General features: G+C 53.0%; 2 protein-coding genes across 2 annotated transcripts in view; both read left to right on the top strand.

The window, feature by feature from the left end:
- Window positions 1-7,996, top strand: part of Tln1 (talin 1) — a 32,509-nt gene extending 24,513 nt beyond the window's left edge. Inside the window, exons 36-57 of the mRNA XM_059254217.1 lie at window positions 202-342; window positions 432-613; window positions 780-912; window positions 1,197-1,298; window positions 1,377-1,547; window positions 1,633-1,782; window positions 1,890-1,991; window positions 2,067-2,186; window positions 3,149-3,295; window positions 3,393-3,559; window positions 3,669-3,852; window positions 3,941-4,066; window positions 4,163-4,279; window positions 4,757-4,942; window positions 5,028-5,135; window positions 5,586-5,691; window positions 5,882-6,006; window positions 6,115-6,240; window positions 6,327-6,389; window positions 6,500-6,682; window positions 7,188-7,316; window positions 7,426-7,996. Of these exons, the coding sequence (XP_059110200.1) occupies window positions 202-342; window positions 432-613; window positions 780-912; window positions 1,197-1,298; window positions 1,377-1,547; window positions 1,633-1,782; window positions 1,890-1,991; window positions 2,067-2,186; window positions 3,149-3,295; window positions 3,393-3,559; window positions 3,669-3,852; window positions 3,941-4,066; window positions 4,163-4,279; window positions 4,757-4,942; window positions 5,028-5,135; window positions 5,586-5,691; window positions 5,882-6,006; window positions 6,115-6,240; window positions 6,327-6,389; window positions 6,500-6,682; window positions 7,188-7,316; window positions 7,426-7,551 (2,994 nt within the window). The 3' untranslated portion in view covers window positions 7,552-7,996. The remainder of the gene's footprint in view (window positions 1-201; window positions 343-431; window positions 614-779; window positions 913-1,196; window positions 1,299-1,376; window positions 1,548-1,632; window positions 1,783-1,889; window positions 1,992-2,066; window positions 2,187-3,148; window positions 3,296-3,392; window positions 3,560-3,668; window positions 3,853-3,940; window positions 4,067-4,162; window positions 4,280-4,756; window positions 4,943-5,027; window positions 5,136-5,585; window positions 5,692-5,881; window positions 6,007-6,114; window positions 6,241-6,326; window positions 6,390-6,499; window positions 6,683-7,187; window positions 7,317-7,425) is intronic.
- An 8,204-nt stretch (window positions 7,997-16,200) lies between these two features.
- Tpm2 (tropomyosin 2) lies at window positions 16,201-24,920 on the top strand. Its single transcript, XM_059254212.1, has 9 exons — window positions 16,201-16,438; window positions 16,815-16,940; window positions 20,075-20,208; window positions 20,310-20,427; window positions 20,523-20,593; window positions 20,729-20,804; window positions 21,301-21,363; window positions 21,481-21,550; window positions 24,770-24,920. Exons 1-9 carry the CDS (start codon window positions 16,325-16,327, stop codon window positions 24,850-24,852), a joined length of 855 nt encoding a protein of 284 aa, XP_059110195.1. The 5' UTR covers window positions 16,201-16,324; the 3' UTR covers window positions 24,853-24,920.
- Window positions 24,921-25,922: the final 1,002 nt, after the last annotated feature.

Below are 25,922 nucleotides of genomic sequence, written 5' to 3'. Positions count from 1 at the left end.
TCCCCTGACCCATCCGTCTTCTCTTCCTGAGTCTAGAAATGACTAGGAAGTCACTCTCTGAGGTCTTTTGCTAGATTCCCCTGGTCTTGCCTATCCAGACTTACCAATTCCAGCTCGTCAATCCTCTGCGCCCTTGAGGGTGGCCTGGGTTTCACTTGTGTGCCTACTTACTGAGGCCTGAGGCTCCCTGTTCAATTCCAGGCACTAGATGGGGCCTTCACAGAAGAGAATCGTGCCCAGTGCCGAGCGGCTACAGCCCCTCTACTGGAAGCTGTGGATAATCTGAGTGCCTTTGCATCCAACCCTGAGTTCTCCAGCATTCCTGCCCAGATCAGCCCTGAGGTGAGGCTCTGTGACAGAGAACTGATGAGCCACTTCATCTTTGTGGACACAAGTCATGAGGCTTGCCTCCCTGCCTCCTCTCTCCTCAGGGCCGAGCTGCCATGGAGCCTATTGTAATCTCTGCTAAGACCATGTTAGAGAGTGCTGGAGGGCTCATCCAGACAGCTCGGGCACTAGCCGTCAATCCCCGGGACCCCCCACGCTGGTCAGTGCTGGCTGGCCACTCTCGGACTGTCTCAGATTCCATCAAGAAACTTATTACCAGCATGAGGTACTGAGGGTTAGGAAGCGTGTGTGGCTAGGGACAAACAGCATGGCAGATGGCGGAGCTGGAATGAGATGGCCCACTGTCGGTGGACACTAGTCGGATTTGGGGGAGTTGAGGAAGATGGCCTTTAAGAGATGGTCTTTATGTGAAACCTGTGGTGTGTCTGCAGAGACAAAGCCCCAGGGCAGTTGGAGTGCGAGACAGCCATTGCGGCTCTGAACAGTTGCTTGCGGGACCTGGACCAGGCTTCTCTTGCTGCTGTCAGCCAGCAGCTAGCTCCCCGGGAAGGGATCTCCCAAGAGGTGAGGAGAGCGTATCCAAGAACGGAGACGTCAGGGTCAAAGATGGGGCTGGGGAGAAGGATTTCAGGGATCTCTTCACAGACACATCCAAGGTGTTAGATATGGAAGGACGCCTGGGAGCTGGGGCGTAGCTCAGTGGTAGAGTGTATGCTAAGCACACAAAGCCCTGGGTTCCATCTCCAGTACCATGCCCGTCCACAAACAGTTAGAAGGAAGAATGAGATTCTGTGCACCAGCGGACCCTGTTGCAGTCACGTCAGGGCTGATGTCTGCTTTCTCCCCAGGCTCTGCACACGCAGATGCTCACCGCAGTGCAGGAAATTTCCCATCTCATCGAGCCGCTGGCCACCGCTGCCCGGGCCGAAGCCTCCCAGCTGGGACACAAGGTACCTAGGGGATCATGTGAGGAGTCCCAGGGGACAAGTTAAGAGAGTACCTGACCCTCACCCCAACTTTTGCTTCAGGTGTCCCAGATGGCCCAGTACTTTGAACCACTCACCCTGGCTGCGGTGGGCGCTGCTTCTAAGACACTGAGCCACCCGCAGCAGATGGCGCTTCTGGACCAGACTAAAACGCTGGCAGAGTCTGCCTTGCAGTTGCTGTACACTGCCAAGGAGGCCGGTGGTAACCCCAAGGTAGTGAGGGGCCCAGGACGGGTAATGGCTAGTAAGAGCCAGACAAGCAGGAGCTACAGGCTGTCTTCGCCCGTTGTCCCCGTAGCAAGCGGCACACACCCAGGAAGCCCTGGAGGAAGCCGTGCAGATGATGACAGAGGCTGTGGAGGACCTAACAACAACCCTCAATGAAGCAGCCAGTGCTGCAGGGGTCGTCGGTGGCATGGTGGACTCCATCACCCAGGCCATCAACCAGGTTAGAGCCTTGGCTGCCTGTGGACACAGGCTTCCCTGGTCTAGGGGCTTGGGGTTCAGTAGCAGTGATCTGACAGTCTTTTCCTCTGCCCCGTCCTCTTCCCTCAGCTAGATGAAGGACCTATGGGTGAACCAGAAGGTTCGTTCGTAGATTACCAAACCACCATGGTGAGGACAGCCAAGGCCATTGCTGTCACTGTTCAGGAGATGGTAAGTTTGGGACAGAAGAGGACTGCCCTAGAGAGCCGAGCTTGGGCAGAACTTCACTTCTTCCCTTACCACTAGGTGACCAAGTCCAATACCAGCCCTGAAGAACTGGGCCCTCTCGCCAACCAGCTGACCAGTGACTATGGCCGACTGGCCTCACAAGCCAAGCCTGCAGCTGTGGCCGCTGAAAATGAAGAGGTAAACATGGAGACAGTTCTGCCTTTTCTCAGGAGAGACCGGGTTATGCCCCTTGTTCCTATGGCAGCTTCCAGAGCTGTCCTGAGCTCCCTCTCTCTAGATAATGGGCAGCATACCTTCAAGGCCACTCCAGAAAGAGTGAGCAGGGCTGTGTGTAGACGTAAAGGGTCAAAGCCTTCAGTCACAGGGACAAAGGGCAGCTCAGGACCCTGATGAGCCACTTCATCAGGTTCTGCTTTTCTTGCCTCTGCCAACCCCTGTGAGGCCTATGGCATCTTCCCTGCTGGGCCGTGAGTCTCTTCCCCTCCTCGGTACTTACTTGTTGCATACTCAGGAAGCTCACCCTTGCCTGAGCTGAGCTCTTGGCTTTTCTTTCCAAGAAAGTGAGTAACTGGATCTTAGCAGGACACACCTAATCCCCAAACCCTCCATAAACCCAAACAGGCTGGCTCCTAATCCACGGCTCTGATTCAAATAACCGGGCATGAAGTCCTTCTCTCCCTTCTCTCCCTCCTGCCATGGTGCTAACACAATCCTCACACAGTGGCGCCTTCTCACTGTGATTTTCCATGTGTAGGAGGGGACTCCTGCTTGAATAAGAAATCCAGAAAGGCTGTGCTGGGAACCTTTTCTTACAACTCCCAGTCAGTGTACACGTTTCTTTGTAAAGTTTATTTACTTACTATTAGTGTATGTGTGCGATGTGTGTGAGTGCAGGTGTGCACGTGTCACAGTGTACATGCGGAGCTGCACATGTGACAGCTTTCAAGAATCAGGGCTCTGCTTCCACCTCAAGTTCCAGGAGGCTCACTCAGGTGATCAGGCTCACACACCAGGCGTTCCTACCCATCCAGCCATCCCGCTGTTCCAGTTTTTATGCATCCTCAGTGATTCCTCTAGGTGTGGTGGAGGTCCCCTGAGCACCCTTACAAAATCATCAATATTCCTTATCTCACCCACAGATAGGCGCCCATATCAAGCACCGAGTACAGGAGCTGGGCCATGGCTGTTCTGCTCTGGTCACGAAGGCAGGCGCCCTGCAGTGTAGCCCCAGTGATGTCTACACCAAGAAGGAGCTCATAGAGTGTGCCCGGAGAGTATCCGAGAAGGTGAGTACTGATCTCCTGGGGCTGCGTGTGTTCCCCCTCCCCAGCCAAGCGTGGGTGACCTTTCCCTCTGACTATGCACCGTATAACTCTGCCGCAGGTCTCCCACGTGCTGGCTGCGCTCCAGGCTGGGAACCGTGGAACCCAGGCCTGCATCACAGCAGCCAGTGCTGTGTCTGGGATTATTGCCGACCTGGACACCACCATCATGTTCGCTACTGCTGGCACGCTCAACCGCGAGGGTGCTGAGACATTCGCGGACCACCGGTGAGCAGGGAACTGGCTAGAGGGAGGCAGGTTGGGGCCTGAGCCAGGGGAACACGGGGCTGGAGGCTTGGGGCTCCGAGGCAAGCTGACCAGGCTGGGACTTCCCCAGGGAGGGTATCCTAAAGACGGCCAAGGTTCTTGTGGAGGACACCAAAGTCCTAGTGCAGAATGCAGCTGGGAGCCAGGAGAAGTTAGCACAAGCTGCCCAGTCCTCGGTGGCCACCATTACCCGTCTCGCTGACGTAGTCAAGCTTGGTGCAGCCAGCCTGGGAGCTGAAGACCCAGAAACTCAGGTATTTGCCTGACATCCCTAATCCTGTCCAGAGCCTCACTTCCTGTTGCCCTTGTCCCTCTCACAAGCCAGTGACCTCTCCCACCCAGGTGGTGCTGATCAATGCGGTCAAGGATGTAGCCAAGGCCCTGGGAGACCTCATCAGTGCAACGAAGGCCGCAGCGGGCAAAGTTGGGGACGACCCTGCAGTGTGGCAGCTCAAGAACTCCGCCAAGGTCGGAGGCCGTGAGGAGCAGCGGCAGGAGGGTGGTTAACGCTCTTCCTCCTGCTTCTCAAGATGATCTCCACCCCCATTCCACTGCTGCCCTCAGGTGATGGTGACCAATGTGACATCATTGCTCAAGACAGTGAAGGCTGTGGAAGATGAGGCCACCAAAGGCACGCGGGCCCTCGAGGCAACCACAGAGCACATACGTCAGGAACTGGCGGTGAGCACAGCCCGGGGCGTTGGGTGATAAGCTGAATGTGGACCTCATCTGCATTCCTCAACATTCTGCTTGCTTATTACCAAACTTCCCACCTGACCTCCTGTCATGTCTCGGCTGAGCTGCATCCCGGCCAAAAGGCACTGCTTAAATTCCAGACAGCCTCCCGGTCAGAGCCGTGGCCAACGTGGCTCTCTATTAGCTGTGAGGCAGAAATATCTGCAAGGACTTGACCTACAGTAGCTATTCAAGAAAAGCTTCTGAGCTGGGCGGTGGTGCCGCATGCCTTAGAGGCAGGGGCAGGAGGATGATAAGTTCAAGGATAGCCAAGACTACACAGAAAAACCCTGTCTCCAAAAAAACAAACAAAAAGAAAAGAAAAGCTTTCTGAAGGAACACATGGATGTGTGGACTAAATCATGTGACTGTTCTTCTTCCAGTCTTAGACAGTATAAAATCTTCCATCTTTTTTCCCAACAGGTCTTCTGTTCCCCAGAACCACCTGCCAAGACCTCTACCCCTGAAGATTTCATCCGAATGACCAAGGGTATTACTATGGCAACAGCCAAAGCTGTTGCTGCTGGCAATTCCTGCCGACAGGAAGATGTCATCGCCACAGCCAATCTGAGCCGACGTGCTATTGCGGATATGCTTCGGGCTTGCAAGGTAGCAATGCTGCTGGTGAGGTGGGCACACTGCAGGGATTTGGGAGGCCTGAAGCTCTAACGCTGACCTGCTACTCTGGGGACAGGAAGCAGCTTTCCACCCAGAAGTGGCACCTGATGTGCGGCTTCGAGCCCTGCACTATGGTCGGGAATGTGCCAATGGCTACCTGGAGCTGCTGGACCACGTGCTGCTGGTAAGGAGGCATTGCCCCTCATGCCAGCCTTTTGCAAACACAGTCAGTTTCCTGAGCACGTCAGACCCAGACCCACCCTACCACCTGTTCCCAAATTCATTCTCATTTCCAAGTCTCCTTTCTCTGGGACCCCATTGTTCTTACGGTCGTTGTTCCTCCCATTCACCTCTTCTTCCTCTTCTTTTGTCTCCTTTTCCCCTCCTGACCTCCCCTTCTCTACTTTACCATCTCCTCTCATTTCATCCTTCTTGCTTGTAGCCGGTGAGTGACAGCCCCCCTTCACTGCGTGTGTGTAGCATGATGCACTGTGTGTACTTGAGTAGACAGTGTTGGAGGCTGGGCTGTGGAGTGCTCTGGGGATTGGGGTCGGGAGCATGCTCTGCCTTGGTTCACAGGCCGAGGTGGAGCCTAGGGTCTGATGCTCCTTGTTGTGCGCTCTCCCTCCCCCAGACCCTTCAGAAGCCAAACCCAGAACTGAAGCAGCAGTTGACAGGACACTCCAAGCGGGTGGCTGGCTCAGTGACTGAGCTCATCCAGGCTGCTGAGGCCATGAAAGGTAAGGGGAATGAGAGATGGAGGCAGGAGAAGTCTTGTCGTGGTGTGGTCTCTGCTTGCTGGTTGGATGGCTCTGAGCTGGCCCTGCTTCTAGTCCTCATGGGTGCCAGGGACTGTGATGCTAAACAAACTCCCCAGTGCTTCTGCCTCCCTACCCTGCCTCAGCCTCCTCCTCGTGTCTCTTCCCACAGGAACAGAATGGGTGGACCCAGAGGACCCCACTGTTATTGCTGAGAACGAGCTCCTGGGAGCTGCAGCTGCCATTGAGGCTGCAGCCAAAAAGCTAGAGCAGCTCAAGCCCCGAGCCAAACCCAAGGTCAGGGCTGTCCCTTCCCTCCACCCTCACGGGGCAGGAGGGCTCCGCCTTCGTCCCCTTTCTTAGAGCCTCCCCACGCCCGGCCCCTCTGTGACCTTGTCTTTGTAGGAGGCAGATGAGTCCTTGAACTTTGAGGAGCAGATCCTGGAAGCTGCCAAGTCCATTGCCGCAGCCACCAGCGCACTAGTAAAGGCCGCATCGGCAGCCCAGAGGGAACTGGTGGCCCAGGGAAAGGTCGGTACTTGAACCACATCCTTAGCCAGAGTGCCCTGAAGGAAGGACAGCACAGGTCTAAGTGAGCTTGCTTCTTTCTTCTGCAGGTGGGCGCCATCCCAGCCAATGCACTGGATGATGGGCAGTGGTCCCAGGGCCTCATTTCCGCTGTGAGTGTACAACACCCACTGTGTCTTTCTGAGCTGGGTAGACTTGAGGCTGGAATGGAATGGGCCAGAGCGAGAGGCCTACTTTAATCTTAACTCTTTCTCTCCATTAGGCCCGTATGGTGGCTGCGGCCACCAATAATCTGTGTGAGGCAGCCAATGCAGCTGTCCAGGGCCATGCTAGTCAGGAGAAACTCATTTCCTCAGCCAAGCAGGTTGCTGCCTCCACAGCCCAGCTCCTGGTAGCTTGCAAGGTCAAAGCTGACCAAGACTCTGAGGCAATGAAACGACTTCAGGTGAGAAACCCTGACCCATCCATCCCACTGTCCCTCTGCTGCACTGCTTTAAAGTGCCAGCTGATGATAAAGTACCCCAGCAAAGCAGTTCAGGGGGAAAGTTCATCTGGCTCTCAGTTCTGGGTTACCGTCCATCACTGCTGGTAACTCACGGGAGCAGGAACCTGAAGCAGCTAGTTACATTATATCCACAGTCAAGAGCACAGAGCAGTAAGCTACTGTGTGCATGCTGGCTTCAGCTTTTCCCACTCACACATCCAGAGTGCCCAAGGAATAGTGCCTCCCATCCTAATGAACATGGTCAAGACAGTTCCCCACAGATACACCCACAAGCCCACCCAGTCCAGACGAGCCTTCCTGTTCACTCCCTCCTCAGATGACCCCAGACTGTGTAAAGTTAACACTTAACACCGTCACACCCGAGATAGCTTTCTTTGTGGGAGTCCAGGAACTCTCCGCACCAGAACCTCGAGTTCTCAGGAGTTGCTGTTTGCTTCCTGTGCAGGCTGCAGGCAATGCGGTGAAGAGGGCCTCAGATAACTTGGTGAAGGCGGCCCAGAAGGCTGCAGCCTTTGAGGACCAGGAGAACGAGACAGTGGTGGTGAAGGAGAAAATGGTTGGGGGCATTGCCCAGGTGAGCCACTCTGGGGCACTCAGGTGGGACGTGGTCTTGTGGTCTTCACTGTCACCCGGCCCACCCCTAGTGCACACCTGTTGAGCTCTCTTGGCCCTCCCTCCCTCAGATTATCGCAGCCCAGGAAGAGATGCTTCGGAAGGAGCGAGAGCTGGAAGAGGCACGGAAGAAACTCGCCCAGATCCGGCAGCAGCAGTACAAGTTTTTGCCTTCAGAGCTTCGAGATGAGCACTAGGGAAGCCGCTTCTATTTAATGCAGACCCAGCCCAGAGACTGTGCCTGCCACTACCAAAGCCTTCTGGGCTGCCGGGGCCCAGCCTGCCCAATCCCAGCACTTCCCCAAAGTGCCTGCCAAACCCGGGCCTGGCCCTGCCCAGCCCCGCCGCAAGCCCTGTCCTCTTCCTGACTCCAAGTGCCTTCCTACCCTAGGGCCCCTAAGTGCCTGTTTCTCCCCAGAGTATTAACGCTCCAAGAGTATTATTAACGCTGCTGTACCTCAGTTTGAACCTGCCAGGGCCCCAGCTGCTCCACCCTACCAGCAGCTTCCAGCCAGTCCCCACGGCCGCATCCGCTCAACTCAGCCCTTTTTGATACTATATCCCCTACCCCAGCTACCTATGGAGCTTGAGGGTTGTGAACCCTAAAAAGGTCATGCTCCAATAAAGGTGATTCTACCTACAGCTGCAGCCTGGCTTCGTGAGGAGATGGAAGATCTTCGCCAGGGGCACTGGAGGAGAGTAGGAGTGAGTTCTGTCCCCTGGCTCGATTGGTTCAAGAGGGGAGCAGAAGAGATTGGAGCTCATCAGGCCCCTTTCTCCTACCTGCACCCAGCAGTCACCCTCCTCAGGAAGCTGTGCCTGCAGAACCATTCTCTATTCCCATCTCACTGGCCAAGCACTGAGCTTCTAGTGAGCCCCTGCTCAGTTAAGAGTATATAAAGAGACTTGGGGTTTAGTCCCTGGCCAAATTCCAGCTTTCAGAAGCAGCCTTACTAAAAAATAAGAGTATAAGGCTGGAGGGATAGTGGCTGAACACTTGCTGTTCTTGCAGAAGATACGGGTTCAGGTCCCAGCACCCACATGGCAGCTCACAGCCGCCTGTAACTCCAGTTCCGGGGGATTCGATGCCAGCTTCTGACCCTGTTCTCCTTCACATGAACTCACATAGGCACATACACATAAGTAAATGAAGACTGGAATATAAATGCCCTCTTCTGGCCTCCAGGGGACAGGCACACAAATCCTTTTTTAAATATGTGTGTGTGGTTCTCAGGTGGCATTGTTGATTGATTTGGGGTATTCCTGTCAAAAACAGGAAGAGGAACTTGATCCACCTTTGAGACCATAGTCTTTTAGAGGGGCAGAGCGCCCCCTAGTGGTCAGGCAAGAGTTGGTTACTGTCCAGGTTCCGTGAAGGGAGCCAGTCAAGGAGGTACATACATAGGGTCTTCCACTTCCCTCTTCACCCCCTGCCCACAGCATGGCAGCCCTCTTGTGTCAGTGAGTGTTTTTATGTGTGACTTTTGTGGGTCTTTAGCCAATCCTGCTGCCCAGTGTAGTATTTCAGTACTTCACCCTCCAAGTAGAAAACAGCGCTCATTTGCTGCTACTCTGGGTACCTCTCTCCATCGGCTTCCTCCCCATTACAGTAAGTTTAAAGTGGATGGAAATGGTTTGCCCTCTCCAGGCCAGCCCACTGGGGTCGGTGCCAACTTCCTACCGTCACCCCTGTCACCTGTGATTCAGCCATTCAATATTTACTAAGCCATGCCTGTGCTAAGCACTGGAAAATCAAGCTGTATTATCACTTCTCTGACGCACAGACTGGGAACTTCACCACATACTGCGGTAGGCCCTGAACCCCAGATTCAATGTCACAGTACTGTGACTTGAGGGCCTGGGAGATCAAGTCTCTTCCCACAGCCTCCCACACGAATAGTAATCTAGACTGAGCGAGCTGTGAGCCCAGGACAGCTGCTTCCTCCTGCTGCACTTCCTTATGGTGTCCTCAGGAACTGCAGCCAATCACGGCCATCTCTGTGGTGATAGCCTGGAAACCTGGGAAGCTGCTGCAGCAGCCTTTGGCTGTTCTTCAGATGGGGTCCCCCCATCTGGAGATTCTCCAAGACCCTTTCTGCTATCCAGAGGTCAAAATTAGCTTCACAGTGAGGCACTGAAGAAAACCTTTTTCACAGCATCAACATTTCACAGTGTGGAAAAAAATACTGTGGAGTAAAACTGTCTCAGCACAGATCAAGGTGGAAGCCCCAAATTATGCTAATCATTATATAGTCACTATACATTAGCATATAAGACATAAATGCAACTTCATAAGATTGGGGGGGGTCAGGCTTTCACTATGTAGCTTGTAGCTTTGACTGGCCTCAGACTCACAGAGATCCACCTGCCTCTGTCTCCTGAGCGCTGGGATTAAAGGTGTGCACTACCACATCCTGCTTATTTAAGAATGTTCTTGAGTATCCTAGACATGTTGACACTTCCCTGTAATTCCAGTATGAGAGAGGCAGAGGCAGAAGATTCAAGAGTTCAAAAAAAAAGTCTCAAATTTGTAAAAAATGATTAATTGTATGGTCTTTGAGGCTTTTGGTGTGTGCACCTAATGTATATAAATGTGTGTGCGCATACATGTGCACGTGCGCTCATGTGTACACAACTGTGCATGTGAGGAGGCCAGAGAAAAACATTGATGTCCTTTGTCGCTCTCCATCTCATCCTCTAGAGATTGGCTCTGTCACTGAGCCTAGGAGAGTATAGCTGAAGTTTTCCTGGTCCTGACTGGCCTACGGTCAGGACAAATCTCTCTCACCGGCCAGTCCCGCAGCCCCTTGGACCCAAGCAAACATATAGAGACTTATTACTTATAAACTGTATGGCTGTGGCAGGCTTTTTGTTATCTAGTTCTTTTTTTTTTTTTTTTTTTTTTTGATTTTTTGAGACAGGGTTTCTATGTGTAGCTTTGCGCCTTTCCTGGATCTCGCTCTGTAGACCAGGCTGGCCTCGAACTCACAAAGGCTGGCCTCGAACTCACAAAGATCCACCTGCCTCTGCCTCCCAAGTGCTGGGATTAAAGGCATGCACCACCACCGCCCGGCTCTAGTTCTTATATCTTAAATTAACCCATTTCTATAAATCTATACCTTGCCACATGGCTCATGGCTTATCGGTATCTTACATCATGTTTCTCATCGTGGTGGCTGGCAGCATCTCTCTGCCTCAGCCTTCCACTTCCCAGAATTCTCCTCTTGTCCCGCCTATACTTCCTGCCTGGCTACTGGCCAATCAGCACTTTACTTATCAATCAATCATCCACAGCAGGCGAGGCTGGTGGCTAACAAGCCCTAGCAATCCTGTCTTCGCCTCCCACAATGCTGAGGTTAAAGGTACATAAGGGCCACACCCAGATCTTTAAGTGAGTGCTGGGATATGAATGCTCATGCTGGATCAGTAAGTTCTTACCCACCTAGCCATCATGCCATTCCCCTCTTTAAAAGAAATGGTCTCAGGACTGGGAAGATACCTCAAGCATGAAGACCTGAATTTGGGATGCCCAGCACCCACATAAAAGCTGGGTGTAGCTGGGCAGTGGTGGCTCATGCCTTTAATTCCAGCACTGAGAGGCAGAGGCAAGTGGATCTCTTTGAGTTTGAAGCCAGCCTGGTCTACAGAGTAAGTTCTAGGACAGCCAGGGCTACACAGAGAAAGCTTGTCTCAAATAAAACAAAACAAAATCAACAACAACAAAAACGGGGTGTGCCCATGCATGTCTATAACCTAGTGCTAAGAGTCAGAGAAAGGCAGGTACCAGGGCCTCAGTGGCCAGCCAGTGTAGCCTAAATGGAAGCTCCATGTTCATTAAGAGATCCTGTTTCAGGGCTGTAGAGATGGCTCAGCAGTTAAGAGCGCTGACTGCTCTTCCAGAGGACCCAGGTTCAATTCCCAGCACCCACATGGCAGCTCACAACTGTCTGTAACTCTAATTCCAGGTGATCCAACACCCTCTCACAGAATATATGCAGGCAAAACACCAGTGCACTAAATAAATGAATAAATCTTTAAAAAAAAAAAAAAAAGAAAGAAAGAAAGAGATCCTGGATGTCTCTAAAACAAAATAAGTAATAAAAATAGGTAGAGAGCAATAGAAGAAAATGTCTGACATCAACATCTGGCCTCCTCACCTCCATGCACAGACAAGCACACACACACACACACACACACACACACACACACATCCAAAAGGATCAGGGTATCATGTGGCCTTGAACTCCTGATCCTCTTATCTCCACCTCTCAAGTGCTAGGATTATAAGTGTGTAGCACCATGCCCAGTTTATTTGGTTTTGGAGATTGAACTCAAGGCCTTGTGCATGCTGGTGAAGCACTACCAAGTGAGCTACATCCTCAGCCCTGAATTGTGTGTGTGTGTGTGTGTGTGTGTGTGTGTGTGTGTGTGTGTTTGTTTGTTTGTTTTTTAAAGATGGGTCTCACTATGTAGCTCGGCTAGCCAGCAACTTGCTATGTAGACCAGGCTGGCCTTGAACTCATAGGTGCTGAAGATTTATTTTTATTTTATGTGCGTGTGTGTTCACCCATTCGTGGTGCACCTGAATGTATGTATGTGCACCACATGTGTAAAGTACCTGCTTTAGCCTGAAGAGGGTGCTATATCCTCTGGAACTGAAGTTATGGGCCATTATGGGAACCAAACCTGGGTCCTCTGCAAGAACAGCAAGTGCTTTTAACTGCTGAGCCATCTCTCCAGCCCCTGGATCTTAATTCTTAAGCAAAAACTTTTCTCTTTTCCTCTCTCTTCTCCTCTCTGTGTATGTTATTGTTGTTATCTTTGTTTGGGACAGTGTCTCATGTAGACCAGGACGGCCTCAAATTCACTATGTGGCCCAAACTGGCCTTGAACTCCTCATCTTTCTGTCTCTACTTCCAAGGGCTAGCATTATGACCATGCTGCCTATGCCTGACAAAAGCCTTTTCAGTGACTCCTCCGATGAACTTTGAAATACACAGGAAGCACTTCAGTGTGCACAAGTGTGATGGCTTCCCTGAGGAAAGCAGGCTGTTTGTAAGTGTGAACCATTTGGCATGATTGCGTGTGAGTGTGTGTGTAATACCATGTTTACTTGAGAAGTGACCGGAAAAAAACTCTGGCAGATCTGTTCTCACAAAGGAACAATGAATCAGTCACATCAGAGAAAAATCTGACAGTATTTGTTACCAATTATACAATTAAAAATTTCGGCCGGGCGGTGATCGCACACGCCTTTAATCCCAGCACTCGGGAGGCAGAGCCAGGTGGATCTCTGTGAGTTCGAGGCCAGCCTGGTCTGCAGAGTGAGTTCCAGGACAGGCACCAAAGCTACACAGAGAAACCCTGTCTCACAAAAAAAAAAAAAAAAAAAAAAAAAAAAAAAAAAAAAAAAAAAATTCAAGTGAAAATTCTAATTTTAAATAACTTTTTCTCTGACACCATGACTTCATAGCTTCCCCAGATTAAAACATAGTTGTAGACTCTCTGATGAAATGAATCAAGATATTAAAGAATGTGATATTTTGATATAGTAAATTTATTGAAATGTGTCAACATTTGGAACATCTGTGTGGGTCAGTGAATCAATATTTTCTAAATGACCAATGAATGATAAAACAAAACTACATGTGAGTAAATGATTACCCCAAAGAAGGATAAGAAGTTCAAGGTGGACACGGCGGCACACACCTTTGATCCTGGGCAGAGTAAGGTGACAGTTCCAGGCAGTCCAGTCTACATAGCAAGTTCCAGACTAGTCAGGACAGGACTACATAGAGAGACTCTGTCTAAAAAAAAAAAAAAAAGGTCAAGATCATCCTCAGCAATTCAAGACCAGCCAGCCCTGGGGTACATGAAACCCTGTCAATCCCCTCCCAGAAAAAAATTTAACAAATGTAATAATTGCTATGCTTCACTAATTTGAGGGAGGGGGATATACTTTATTATTCAAAATGTTATTTATATTAACATGATGGCGTATAATAGGTGTGTGCGCATGTGTGTATATGTGTATATGTGTGTATGTATGTGTATGTTTGTGTGTGTATGTGTGTGTATGTGCGTGTATGTGTGTATATGTGTGTATATGTGTGTATATGTGCATATGTGTGTATGTATGTGTGTATATGTGTGTGTATGTATGTGTGTATATGTGTGTGTGTATGTATGTGTGTATATGTGTGTGTGTATATGTGTGTGTGCGCGCTCACATGTGTGTTGTTTGAGACAAGGTCTAATGTAGTCAGGCTGGCCTTGAACTGGATATGTAGCAGAGGATGGCCTAGAACTGCTCCTCCCCCACCACCTGAGTGCTGGGATTACTGGTGTGAGCCACACTGACCAGTTCATGCTGTGTTAGGGGTGAACCCAGGGTTGGAGCATGCTAGGCAAACCACACCAGCTAAGCTCCATCTCCAGCCTTTACTTTTGTGGTTTTTAATGAACTCACAACTATTTTTTACATTATCTGGGCTTGCATCCTAATGCAGCGAGTGTTGATTCTGATAACACCTTCAACAAAAGCTATTGGGGATCTTCAATGATTTCTAAGCTTATAGTTCTAACAGCAAAAACATTTGCGGCATTCTGCACTAGGCCGTTCATTTCTCTAAATCCACACCATATTAGCTGGCGTATTTGAGCGCCTGGAAGCTACGTAAAATCCGCACTGCGAATATTTACTACTCACTCCAAGCCTGGTACTGTTCAAGGGGCTTCGGACTCACTAAGAACAAGAGTCCTTGCTCTGGAGGTCTCACGAGACAAAGAGGCACAAGAATGTGTAGCAGACTAGGCTGAGAATCAAGCTTTACACTGGAAAACAAGGGCCTCCTAGATGGAAGGGGCCAGGAGGGGCAGCGGCCAGGGAAGGGCTTCCCAGAAGAGCTGACACCTGATCTGAGCCTTAAAGGCCACTGGCAATCAATTTAGGGAAGGGTGTTTTAGAGAAAGGGAACAGCATGCGTAAAATGTGAACGCTGTTAAGAAAGGTCTGGCTATTTCCAGCCCCTGTCCACGGCTCAACATGAATGTGAGGTGAAGCGCCAATCTGAGGGCTGGAATGAGGCTGGAAACTTGAAGATGAGGCTAGCGAGGCAGGCAGAGGCCCAAAGAGCACTTCTACCATATTAAGAAATGTGAGTGGGTTTTTTTTTTCTTTTTAATACTGAAGGCGCAAAAGGAATAGGGAGGGGGCACTAGAGGATTTTTCTATTCCACTAACTTAAAAAAATATATATATTTGGCAGCAAAAGCCAGGGGTAGTTAAATAAATGAAGGAACTAGAGAACCAGGAACAAGAAAGGCCACAACCGACCCAGAAAACACCAGGCACTGTTCAAGAAAGCAAGCTCAGAGCGAGAAGAAGACTCTCCAGGATTCTGGGCGTATGAAGAGTGAAAGACAAGGACGGGAAGAAAGCTAAACCCTAGGGGTCTAGCATAGGCTTATTGGATGGACGGGAGATAACTTTGTCTTTCACAGAATTTAGGGAACACACCGCAGTGGGCTGGAGTCAACGCCAAGGTCAGTCCTGTGTGCTCTAGCCGGTGTGAGTCTAGTTAGACAGCGAAGCAGATGAGGAAGGAGTCACTTTCCCGCCCCTTGCACACCCCCCCGCCAGCCCTCTGCCCAGGATTCCCACGGTGGTCCTCAGCCCGCCAGCAAATCCCAGGCCTCCGACCCCTCTGCACCCGCTGGTCCCGGCGAGGCGCTGCCCACTCCCTCCGGGGCGCCGGGGCGGTCGCTCCCCTCGCCCACCCCGGAGGGGGAGAACCCCGCCACGGTCGCCCAGCTCCGCCGAGGTTTGTAGGAGCCTCGGAGGAGGGGACGTCTCACCGCCCGCTCCCAACGCCGGGCGTTCCCTTCGGCTCTCGGTGGCCCGGCCCCGCCCCATCCACGGGGAAACATCCCAAAAAAGGTCAGAAAAGAAAATTCGGACTCAAGTTGGCCCATTGGGGAAGACCGCCGAGTCCGCTGGGAGAAGTGGGGAGGAGGGCGGGCGCCGGGGAAAGAGAGAGCGGCGAAAGGGGGGGGGGGGGAGCAGACAGAGCCCGAGGGGGCGGGAGCACCGGTCCCGGGTGGGAGTGGGGGTGGGGAGAGCGCCCTGGCCAGCCCGGCTGCAGCCTCGTGGAAAATATGCGGGGCACGTGGGGGGCGGGGCGGGCGGGAGCTGAGAACCTGGCTCTGGGCACTGAGCCTGGGAGAGGACACTAGGTTAACAGATGCCAGGCCCGCCCTGGGGGGCAGCAGGCCTCCTGCCTCAGTTTCCCCAAGCACTCGAAGAGACTTCGCCACCTCCTTCATGTCGGCAGCGCAGACCCGGAGTCTGGGACCCGGGGTAAACTGAGGCACTCGAGGCGTGCAGGGGATCCGCCTCCTAAGAGACATTTAATCTGGGGGGATTTACAGGAAACTTCTAAATTAAGGGCAGCGGCTGCTGCTAGCTGAAGGGGGGCACGCGGTCCCTGCGCCCGGGCAGCTGCCGTGAGCTCACGCCCTGAAATAGCCCCGCGGGCCCCAGCCCCAGCTGCCACTGGGCCCGGCTGTCACTCAGAGGAAGCGCTGAGCCCCTGGCCCAAGGGTCCTAGCCCCTCTGCTGACCAAGGTTTTTACAGCCCTTAATTTTCCTTCCGACGGCTGGCGGGGGAAGAGGGGAGGCGGGGCCAGGACCCGAGGGGGCGGACCGGAGGGGTGGGCGCAAAGAGCAGCCGCGCCCCGCGACCGGGCAGTGCTTCTGCCCCTACAAGGTTTGGGACTTGGTGGGGGAGGGTCCCGGCCCCCGGCTCCGCCCGGCCCCTCCCCGCCTTTTAGGCGCCCGCGCTCCTGGGACATCCCAGTCCCTCTCGGTCCTCCTGATCTGTCCCCCCCACTGTGCATCCAGTGCTCGCAGACAGCCGAGTCTCCCCAAGTCTTCACAGCCCGCCCGTCGGCCCACCCCCCACTGCAGCCATGGACGCCATCAAGAAGAAGATGCAGATGCTGAAACTGGACAAGGAGAATGCCATCGACCGCGCGGAGCAGGCCGAAGCCGACAAGAAGCAAGCCGAGGACCGCTGCAAGCAGGTGGGGTCCAGTGTACCCTCCCCTTCTCGCCCCCAGCCTTGGGTCTGCTCTCCAAGGCCTTCCTATCAATGTGGGGGCTGGGCCTTCCCAGGATGGAGCTTTCAGCTCACCCACCATAGCCTGAGGAGTCCCCAGTCACCGCTCCTGTCGTTCCAAAGCTGCAATGGGTCCTTGCCTCTTGAGGTTTATGTTCTCTCTTCCCAGGGCCTCCTGCGGACTGGACTGTCTCTCCTTCACCCTTCTTCTCCCCCAACAATCTCCAAGTATCTCCTACACACACACACACACACACACACACACACCCTTCCCAGGCCTGGCCTTCCTTGCCTCCAGGGCCTGACCCAGACCTGGCTGATCAAGTCTCCCTCTTCCACAGCTGGAGGAAGAGCAGCAGGCCCTCCAGAAGAAGCTGAAGGGGACAGAGGATGAGGTGGAAAAGTATTCCGAGTCTGTGAAGGATGCCCAGGAGAAACTGGAGCAGGCCGAGAAGAAGGCCACCGACGTGAGTGTGGGCTTGGGGGGGCTTAGCGGCCCTAGGACACTGGCGAGGAGCCCTAGGCACGAGCGAAGGCAGAAAGGGACCTAGGTCTCTAGCACCAGAACAGACATGGTTTCCTCTGGGTAACACCAGCCAGGGGCAGGTTTACACAAGTAACTCTGGGTAAATCAAAACCACCTACTACTTCCCCCCAGGACTCAGCCCTGTAATTCCCTGTGGGTCCAGCCCTTAGAATGCACAGTGATTGAATGGTGAGTCATTGTGAGGGGGGAGGTGAGAATTTACCATCCCCCCCTGATTAATCCTCCTTCTGAGAACCAAGAGGAGGAGACTGCAGCCACATTTGGTGTGTGAGGGTTGGGGTTGAATGTGGGGAGCTAGCGGGCAGGAGAGGGAGAGAGTTCCAAAGACGGGGCTCTGATTTGAATTACAGCACTAAGGGGCCCTTAGGAAGTCCCTGCCCCTGACCTTCTGGCACCAGCTGCTGCCCTGGAGCCTCAGCTCAGGTTCTGATGGCTCCTCATTTACCCTCATTAAAGCTGTCAACCTCAGGCCCAGGCCAGGCCACAGGGCAGAGGCACAGGGCCACAACTGCCAAAGCAGCCACCTTGGCAGGCTCCGCTTACCCTGAGGTTTCCCTGCCTGTCCCCAACCAGACTTCTCTACTTCCTCCATCCCCCACGCACACACACACACACACACACACACACACACACACACGCACGCACACACGCACGCACGCACGCATGCACGTCTTCAGTCAGGATGATCACAGGACTACAGAGGGCACTTTCACCCTTTCTTGTTTTAAGTTGAGGATGAGTCTGTAAGCAGGGCCTGGGGGTGAGTAGCCCAGCCCTGGTCTGAGCACCTGTGATGGGATTGGTGTTGCTCATTCTCCACTTCTCCAGCCCCCCAGAGCTGGGCTTCTTTGCCCTCTACTCTCCAGTTTTGGTTGTCGACCAGCTCTGGCACTTGGGAGGGAACTGACCTGCAGCTGCTGGCCAAGTTGACCCTGGGCATCTGATACTCTATAAATAACCAAGGCTCAGTGCAGCTGGAGGCAAGACTGGAAACCCAAGGAGCATGGTGGGGGGTGTGGGGGGTGGGCAGGGACAGTTGGGGAAGCAGGCAGCCCTGCCAGTAATAAGTAGGAAATGTGGCCCGATTTTATAGCGTCCCCTTGAACACGGCAGTTAACTTAGGTGGTGCCTCGATTTCTCTTCTGTTTCCCATTTAGCCGATGGGGTCTATTGTAGTGACTATCCTGTAGTGGGACAGCCCCGAGCATCCACAGCTTAGAAGAACAGACATGACAGATATCAGCCCTGGGTTGACCCCAGGACTTCTCAAACTTGGCAGCCACGTGTTGCCCTACCCCCTCTCTGGAGTAAGCCCTCAGGGCCCCCCAGAACCATTCTCCCCTGCGCTGTCTCCAGAGTGTTTCCACATTGAGTCACTGGGCCCTGGGCCCATGATGGACTCTTGTTCTAGGTGGCCAAACTCCAGGTATGGAAGGCACCTGGAGGACAAGCTAGAGACCACGTTATTCTATATATGGCGATGTTTCTCTTGCCCTGCAGCGTTGTCCAGGGCCTGCCTTCTGTGCCAGCCTCGCCCATGGCTGCCCCCCAGATCTTCCCCTCCACTAGTCCGGGCCTTTCTTCTTTTCGGTCTTAAATCTCAACAGGGGTCTCTGTTTTTGTCTTGGAGAATGAGAAGGGGCCCTCTAACCTTTGTGAAGGGAGGACTCTGAGCAGGCCATGTATTCAGAATGGTATCTACAGAGTGTCACTATTTCCCATAGTGATAATTAGAACCAACTGGGAACTTAGAAAAAAAAAAAAAAGTGGGGAGGAGCTGGAGAGATGGTTCAGTGGTTAAGAGCACTCGCTGCTCTTTCAGAGGACCTGGGTCCCGTTCCCGATGCCTCACAACCACATGGGCACTAGGCACACATGCAGTGCACATACATGCAGGCAAAACACTGATACATTTAAAATAAAATAAAATAAAATACTCGGGAGGCAGAGCCAGGCGGATCTCTGTGAGTTCGAGGCCAGCCTGGGCTACCAAGTGAGTTCCAGGAAAGGCGCAAAGCTACACAGAGAAACCCTGTCTCGAAAAACCAAAAAAAAAAATAAATAAATAAAATAAAATAAAATAAAATAAAATAAAATAAAAACTTTTTTTTAAGGCACAAGACTCCCAAGCCCCTTGGAGGGCTCACTTCAGTGACCCTAGCGTGGAGTTGAAAACCTGTTTAGTTTTATGAACCCCGCAGCTGGTCTAGTTGATTCATAGTGCATTATCTCAGAAGCGTCCAAAGAAGGAGCTGTGATTGTTAGCTCCGATTTATGAAGGAGGAAACTGAGGCCTAGAGAGGCCAAATGTGCTGCCCAAGGTCATGGAACGAGCGTGGAGTAGCTGAGCCATGGCTCCAAGACGACCGTCTGACTCAGCGCCAGCGCACTAAACACCACTCGGGTGTTATCATCTTCCTTTACAGGCCGGCTCGCCCCGCCCTGCCCCTCTTTTCTCAGGGTAGCCTGGGTGTCCGTGGATCTGCTCCAAAGCCTCTGAGGTTCTGCTTCCATATTCAGAGTCTGAGCATCATCATCACTTGCACTCCCTCCTCCCACCCCACTGTCACCTTGGCAGGGAGCCCCTCCTGCTCCTTACGGGCCTGGCTTGTCTCTCTGGAGTCCTGGCTGAGAGTCTGCCTGGTGGCTGGTGACGTCACAGACCCTGATTCTGTGATTGGCTGCTTTTTAGCAGTGGCAAAGTCTGGTTGTACTGAGTCTTCTCGGCGCCCCCTTACCTGAGCCAGGCTATGCTTTGTAGGAACCACAGCTGCCTCAGACTTAGGTGTCAGCATTTGGTCTCCAGGGGATTTCAGGAACCGACCCCCTAATCGCTAACCGTGCATAGGAAGAGGCAGCACCTCGGGAGAACGGAGCTTGTGGGGGAGTGCGGGTTTTCACCTAAGCAGAGGATTGTTTAGATGGGGGCAAATACATTGAACACACAGAATCCAGAAAGCTAAGATTCGGGAGAGGAAGTGTGCTGTCCTTGGAGCTTAGCTGATCCTCACTAAGGTGTACAAAGCCTTTTGACCTCTGCCCTCTGACCCACAGGCTGAAGCAGATGTGGCCTCCCTGAACCGCCGCATTCAGCTAGTAGAGGAGGAGTTGGATCGGGCCCAGGAGCGCCTGGCTACAGCCTTGCAAAAGCTGGAGGAGGCTGAGAAAGCGGCTGATGAGAGCGAGAGGTGGGGACCGGGGCCTGGAGGGAGGCAGGTCGGGGGGCTGCAGGGGGAGGGCCTGTCTCTGCCGGCACTGACCCCACATGCGCTTCTCTCCCGCTTCTCAGAGGAATGAAGGTCATTGAGAACCGGGCCATGAAGGATGAGGAGAAGATGGAGCTGCAGGAGATGCAGCTGAAGGAGGCCAAGCACATCGCCGAGGACTCAGACCGCAAATACGAGGAGGTGACGATGGCCTTGCCCTGCTTCACTCTCACCCACGGTCCCCAGAGCCCCAGTCGGTCACCGCTGACCCACTTCTCTCTCCCACTTCCCCTCAGGTGGCCCGGAAGCTGGTGATCCTGGAAGGAGAGCTGGAGCGCTCAGAAGAGAGAGCGGAGGTGGCTGAGAGGTAAGGCTACCCTGGGGGGCGAAGGGAGCAGTAGAAGAGCCGAGGGCTCTGCGGTGGGGCATGTGCACACTGGTCAGGTGGCTCCCAGGCCACAGGGACAAGCCTTGTCCTCTGATCTGTGCCTGCTGCCCCCAGCCGAGCCAGGCAGCTGGAGGAGGAGCTTCGAACCATGGACCAGGCCCTCAAGTCGCTGATAGCCTCAGAGGAGGAGGTAGTAACCTCTCTGGGCCTTTCTAGGCAATGGCACCTTTTCCCACCTCGTCTCTCCTCAGCTCAGCATCTCAGGCTGCTGTTGTCTCTCTCCCGCAGCAGGAATTCGGGGCTGGGGGTGGGGTTGCGGCTTCCAGGCTCACTGCTCTCACTCTTACCACTCCGCTCTTCTCTTTTCTCCTCCACCCCCTCCCCCCCCCACTGGGCCACCCCCACTGTCCCGCCTCACTGTGCCTTCACACTCCACCCTGGCACACACACCCCTGCAGTAAATGTGGGGACCTAGAGGAGGAGCTGAAAATTGTTACCAACAACTTGAAATCCCTGGAGGCCCAAGCGGACAAGGTAGAGGGGGCGGTGGTGGCGGCGGGGCAGTGAGGACGGGGTTGTGCAGGGCGTAGGGAGGGAGGGCTAGCTGCTTCGTGAAGATCAGCAGGAGCTAAAGGATTCAGGACGAAGGAAGCAGTTTGCTGACAGCATGTGTGTGTCTCTTAAAGTATTCCACCAAAGAGGACAAGTACGAAGAGGAGATCAAACTTCTGGAGGAGAAGCTGAAGGAGGTGAGATTGCCTGTGGCAGGAAACAGGGTTTGAGACCAGAAGAGAAGGGTGAGTGCGGGGAGGCTCTCTGGGAAGGCCTCTTTCTTGGCCATGCTTCCTATCCTTTCTATTTTCCAGGCTGAGACCCGAGCAGAGTTTGCTGAAAGATCCGTGGCAAAGTTGGAGAAAACCATTGATGACCTGGAAGGTAAAAAGGATACTCCTCCACACCCGTCCCCATCAGCCTGTCCCTGATCTCACTGTTAAACGAGCTGGATTACCCGGGGCTCCGCAGACCATGGTGGGCTGTGTCCATAGTGCAAGGCATCAGGACAGTCCACTCCACTGCCTCTCTGAGTTTAGAATGAATGAAGAGTTATAAACAGATTGCTGGGGCTGGAGAGCTGGCTCACTGGTTAAGAAAACTGGTTGCTCTTCCAGAGGACCCGGGCTTGAGTCCCAGCATCCACATGGTGGCTCACGAGCTTCTGTAACTCCAGTTCTGGCCTCTCCTGGCCTCTGTTGGCACTATGCATGCACATCGTACACAGACATGCAGGCAAGACACCCATACATGTGAAAGAAAAATTTTTTTGAGACAGGGTTTCTGTATGGAGCCCTGGCTGTCCTGAAACTCTGTAGACCAGGCTGGCCTCAAACTCAGAGATCTACCTGCCTCTGCCTCCTGAGTGCTGGGATTAAAGGCTTACACCACCACTGCCCAGCACATTTTTTAAATCTAAAAATAGAAAACATATTCCTGGGCTTGGAAGGTGGCTCAGTGAGTAAAGCACCGTCCCACAACATGAGGATGTGAATTCTGATACCCAGAACGCATGGAAAAGCTAGACACAGGGTCTGTAGCTCCAGCGCTCCTAACACTATACGATAGGAAAGGGGGCGTGGAGACAGGAGGATGGCTAGAAGCTCAACTGGCCTGGCATTTGAAGTGATGATAAGACTTGTCTCAAACAAGGTAGAAGATAAGGACCAACATCAAAGTTGACCTCTGACCTCCACACAGACACCATAGTATACACACACCCACAAACACACACACACACACACACACACACACACACACACACACACACACAATCATTACATATCCACACCATTTTAAAAATTGGATTCCTGAGGGCTGGAGTGGCAGAGCACATGGGAGGCCTTGGTTTAATGGAAATAAATGAATGAATGAATAAATAAATAAATGAGAAGAAAAAAGAAAAATAGATTCTAGATCCTACTCCAATGATCCCTTTCCCTGGACAGGATCTTTTTTTTTTTTTTTTTTTTTTTTTTGAGACAGGGTTTCTCTGTATAGTTTTGGTGCCTGTCCTGGAACTCACTCTGTAGCCCAGGCTGGCCTCGAACTCACAGAGATCCGCCTGCCTCTGCCTCCTGAGTGCTGGGATTAAAGGCGTGCGCCACCACCACCCGGCCCTGGACAGGATCTTACTCTGTAGACCAGGCTGGTGTTACAGGCTTGGGCCACCAGCTCCTTAATGCTGATGCCATTATTGTCCAAGGACAAAAAAAAATCATCTTATTGCATTGTAAGGATGCCCCACCCCCTTGTGCTGGGGATGGAACCTCCAGCCTTGTATGTTTTAGACCAGTGCTCTACCACAGACCTGCCTGCAGCCCCCAGATTTCTTTACTGAATCCAGAGCTATTTGATGGTTTTATTCAGTGCTAGGAATTGAACCTAGGACCTCATAAACGTTAGGCAAGTTCTTTGCCACTGAGCTATATCCCCAGCCACTATTTGATCAAATGTCAGGATTTACACAACACTGTTAATGGAAGATACTGCTTTGAGCTGCACATGGCAAAACCGGAAATCCAGGTATTGGCTGGTCTGTGGCTACTGCGCTTACCAGCGAAGGTCGCCTTTCCCTTTTATCCTGACAACCCTTTACTTTCATTAGCCCCCATGCCTCCTTTTCCAGTCTTCTCAGGCAAGCAGGACCTTTTATCTCCACCTTTAGGACTTTAGACTTTCCTGGTCAGCACCCTTCCTTTCTCTTAAGCATGCATGCTTGCCTGCTCAGAGCACCGCCCACAGGCTCCTGGGAGATGCTGCCGCGCGGGGAGTGAGAAGTTGGGGTGCAGAGGACAAAGAGAAGCCAGGGGAGAGAAAGGGGAAGAGGAAGTCCTGACTGCCATCTGGCCTGCCCTCCGGCCGCTCTCTTCTGTCCATCTCTCTGATTCTGTTTTCCATTTCATCATCTTCTCTCCCTTCTCTCCTTCTGCCCTCCTGCCCTCCTCCATCTCCTCCCCCCCCCCCCCCGCCATCTCCTCCTCCCCGCCATCTCCTCCCCCCCCCATGCTCTCCCCTCCCTCCCTCCCCCTCTTCGGACTCCCCAGATGAAGTCTACGCACAGAAGATGAAGTACAAGGCCATCAGCGAGGAGCTGGACAACGCGCTCAATGACATCACCTCCCTCTGAGTCCACACCGCTGTGGCCTTCGCAGGCCCCCTTCTCTTCTCTCTTTTCATTCTCTCCCGGGGGCGGGGCAGCCAGGAGGAGCACAAATGGGCAACAATGCATAGCCAGGCCCAGGGCAGCGGAGGGAGCGCCTGTCACTCCTGCCCCCCACTCTGGCACTGGCTCTATCCTGCTCTCTATCCACCATCCACTGACCTCCCACCTCCTCCTACTTAATAAACTCTGAACTTGGTCTCCACGCTGTTTTCCTGCCCCCTCCCCCGCTCAGAGCTCTTCATCACTGTCCAAGCACTGGTTTACTCCTGAGACCCTGGCTTGTACCCACGTCCTCAGTCTTGTGACACTCAGCCCTCCCACAGAACACTGTGGCCCACACAGATCCTTCTGCATGACACTCCCAGCCTGTCACTTTCTGATAATCAATGCATGTGACCCATGGGGGTCTATCAAGCACTACCTCCCTTCTGGTCTGCTGCCCATCACTGACCTTGGAGCACTTAACTGGGATTCCAGAATCTGATGGAATGGCTGGAAGGGAACCGGGGCAGTGAGGCACAGGGGAGGGGCTGGGAGCTCAGAAAAGGTCTGGCGTGAAGTCGGAAAAGTATTGGATCTCAGCAAGAGGGGCTTTCACGCAGCTGCAGGTCTGTTTTCTGTCCCAGTTCTGTCTGTCTGACCCTCCCTTTCCTGGCTGAACCTTTGTCTTCCCTTCTGTTCTCAACTTTCCTAAGCCTAAAGGAAGACAACCCCGTTTATGATACAAGCCTCCCCACACCACGGATACTACCCCAGCCAAGGCCTGGCGTGGGATTTGTGTCTGTCAGTCTACCCATTTGCCCCAGCCACAGGCCCCAGGTCCACAAGTGTCTCCTAACATGTTTGTGTGTGTCGCCTCTCCCTGTCCCTGGCTCCCTCCCTCATGTTCCTTCCTCCCGCTTCCCCTCCCCCACCTCACCTGTTGCTTCCCCTCACAGAGACTCTGGCTAGTGCCAAGGAAGAGAACGTGGAGATTCACCAGACCTTGGACCAGACCCTTCTGGAACTCAACAACCTGTAAGGGCTGGCCCTGCCGCCTACCAGACTATATGGTTGCCTCCTCAGGCCAATAAACTGATGTTCCTGGCATGCCAGGGCCCTTCGAGCCTTCTTTTGGTTGTAGTGCTGGGAAGACCCCTGAATGAGCAGGGCCTGGCTCCCGTCCCTGCAGCGGGATCCCCTTTTTAATGGGAGCTCTGAGGTGTGGGTGCTGGACTCGGCAAACGACTGTGAAGCAGTTTCCTAGTGGTTAGGAAACTGTCCTGGCCTCCAGGCCTCACAGGGCAAAGCCGCCATCCATGGCACAACTCTGTTTCAGCAGTCACTGGGCAGACATTCTAGAGGCAAAACTGCAAGAAAGGACAGTTTTCTGACAGGGTGAAGCGGAAAGGCTCAGTGCGAACTCAAGTTTAGAGGGTGTGGCCAAGCCTGACTCCAACTGCTCTGTGCTCTTGCCCCAACAAGATCCATATTGTAATCCCGAGAAATGCCAAGCTAGTCAGAAAGAGGCGCTGTGTGGCTGAGCAAAGAATTTGAAACGGAGGAGCTCATCTTGGGTTCACGGGTCAGGCCCAGTATCATCACAAGGGGCTCAGAGGGTTAGGAAAAGCCGAGCATGATGTTGCGGGCCTGGAGTCCCAGCTCTCGAGAAACTGAGGCTAGGACTGAGTCCTGAGCCAGCCTGGGCGACAGAGTAAGACTGTCTAGAAAGGAAAAGAGGAAAGACAATTGTGGGGGTGGGAATAAGGTGAAAGGCAGCAGGTGAAGGTGTGACAGTGGGAATGAGTCGGGGTACTGTGGGGAAGGGGCCGTGAGCAAGGAGTGCAGGGGGCAGCTAAAATCTGGAAATGGGCGTGTCCTCCTTGAGAAACTCAGGAAGAACACAGCCCACTCACACCTGGACTAGCACATAAAGTTCATCTTGGACATCCTTGCCTCGGGACCTGTAAGAGTGTCACCTCTGAGCTTGTGGGAGTTGGTTTTTTTTTCCCCCCCCGGCAGCCATGGGAAATTAATAGAACATCCTTTTGATTCAAGGACAAAAGCAATTTATACATGTTTTACTAGAAATATTTATTTTAAAAATAACCG

The sequence above is a fragment of the Peromyscus eremicus genome, chromosome 2 (genome assembly GCF_949786415.1).
Source record: "Peromyscus eremicus chromosome 2, PerEre_H2_v1, whole genome shotgun sequence".
Classification (NCBI taxonomy): domain Eukaryota; kingdom Metazoa; phylum Chordata; class Mammalia; order Rodentia; family Cricetidae; genus Peromyscus; species Peromyscus eremicus.
This window is presented reverse-complemented; position numbering and strand designations above follow the sequence as displayed.

Coding starts and splice junctions, on each gene's coding strand:
- Tpm2 (XM_059254212.1), top strand. CDS start 16,325: ATGGACGCCATCAAGAAGAAGATGCAGATGCTGAAACTGGACAAGGAG. Junction 20,428..20,522: donor CAGACCGCAAATACGAGGAG/GTGACGATGGCC, acceptor ACTTCCCCTCAG/GTGGCCCGGAAGCTGGTGAT. Junction 20,594..20,728: donor AGAGCGGAGGTGGCTGAGAG/GTAAGGCTACCC, acceptor TGCTGCCCCCAG/CCGAGCCAGGCAGCTGGAGG.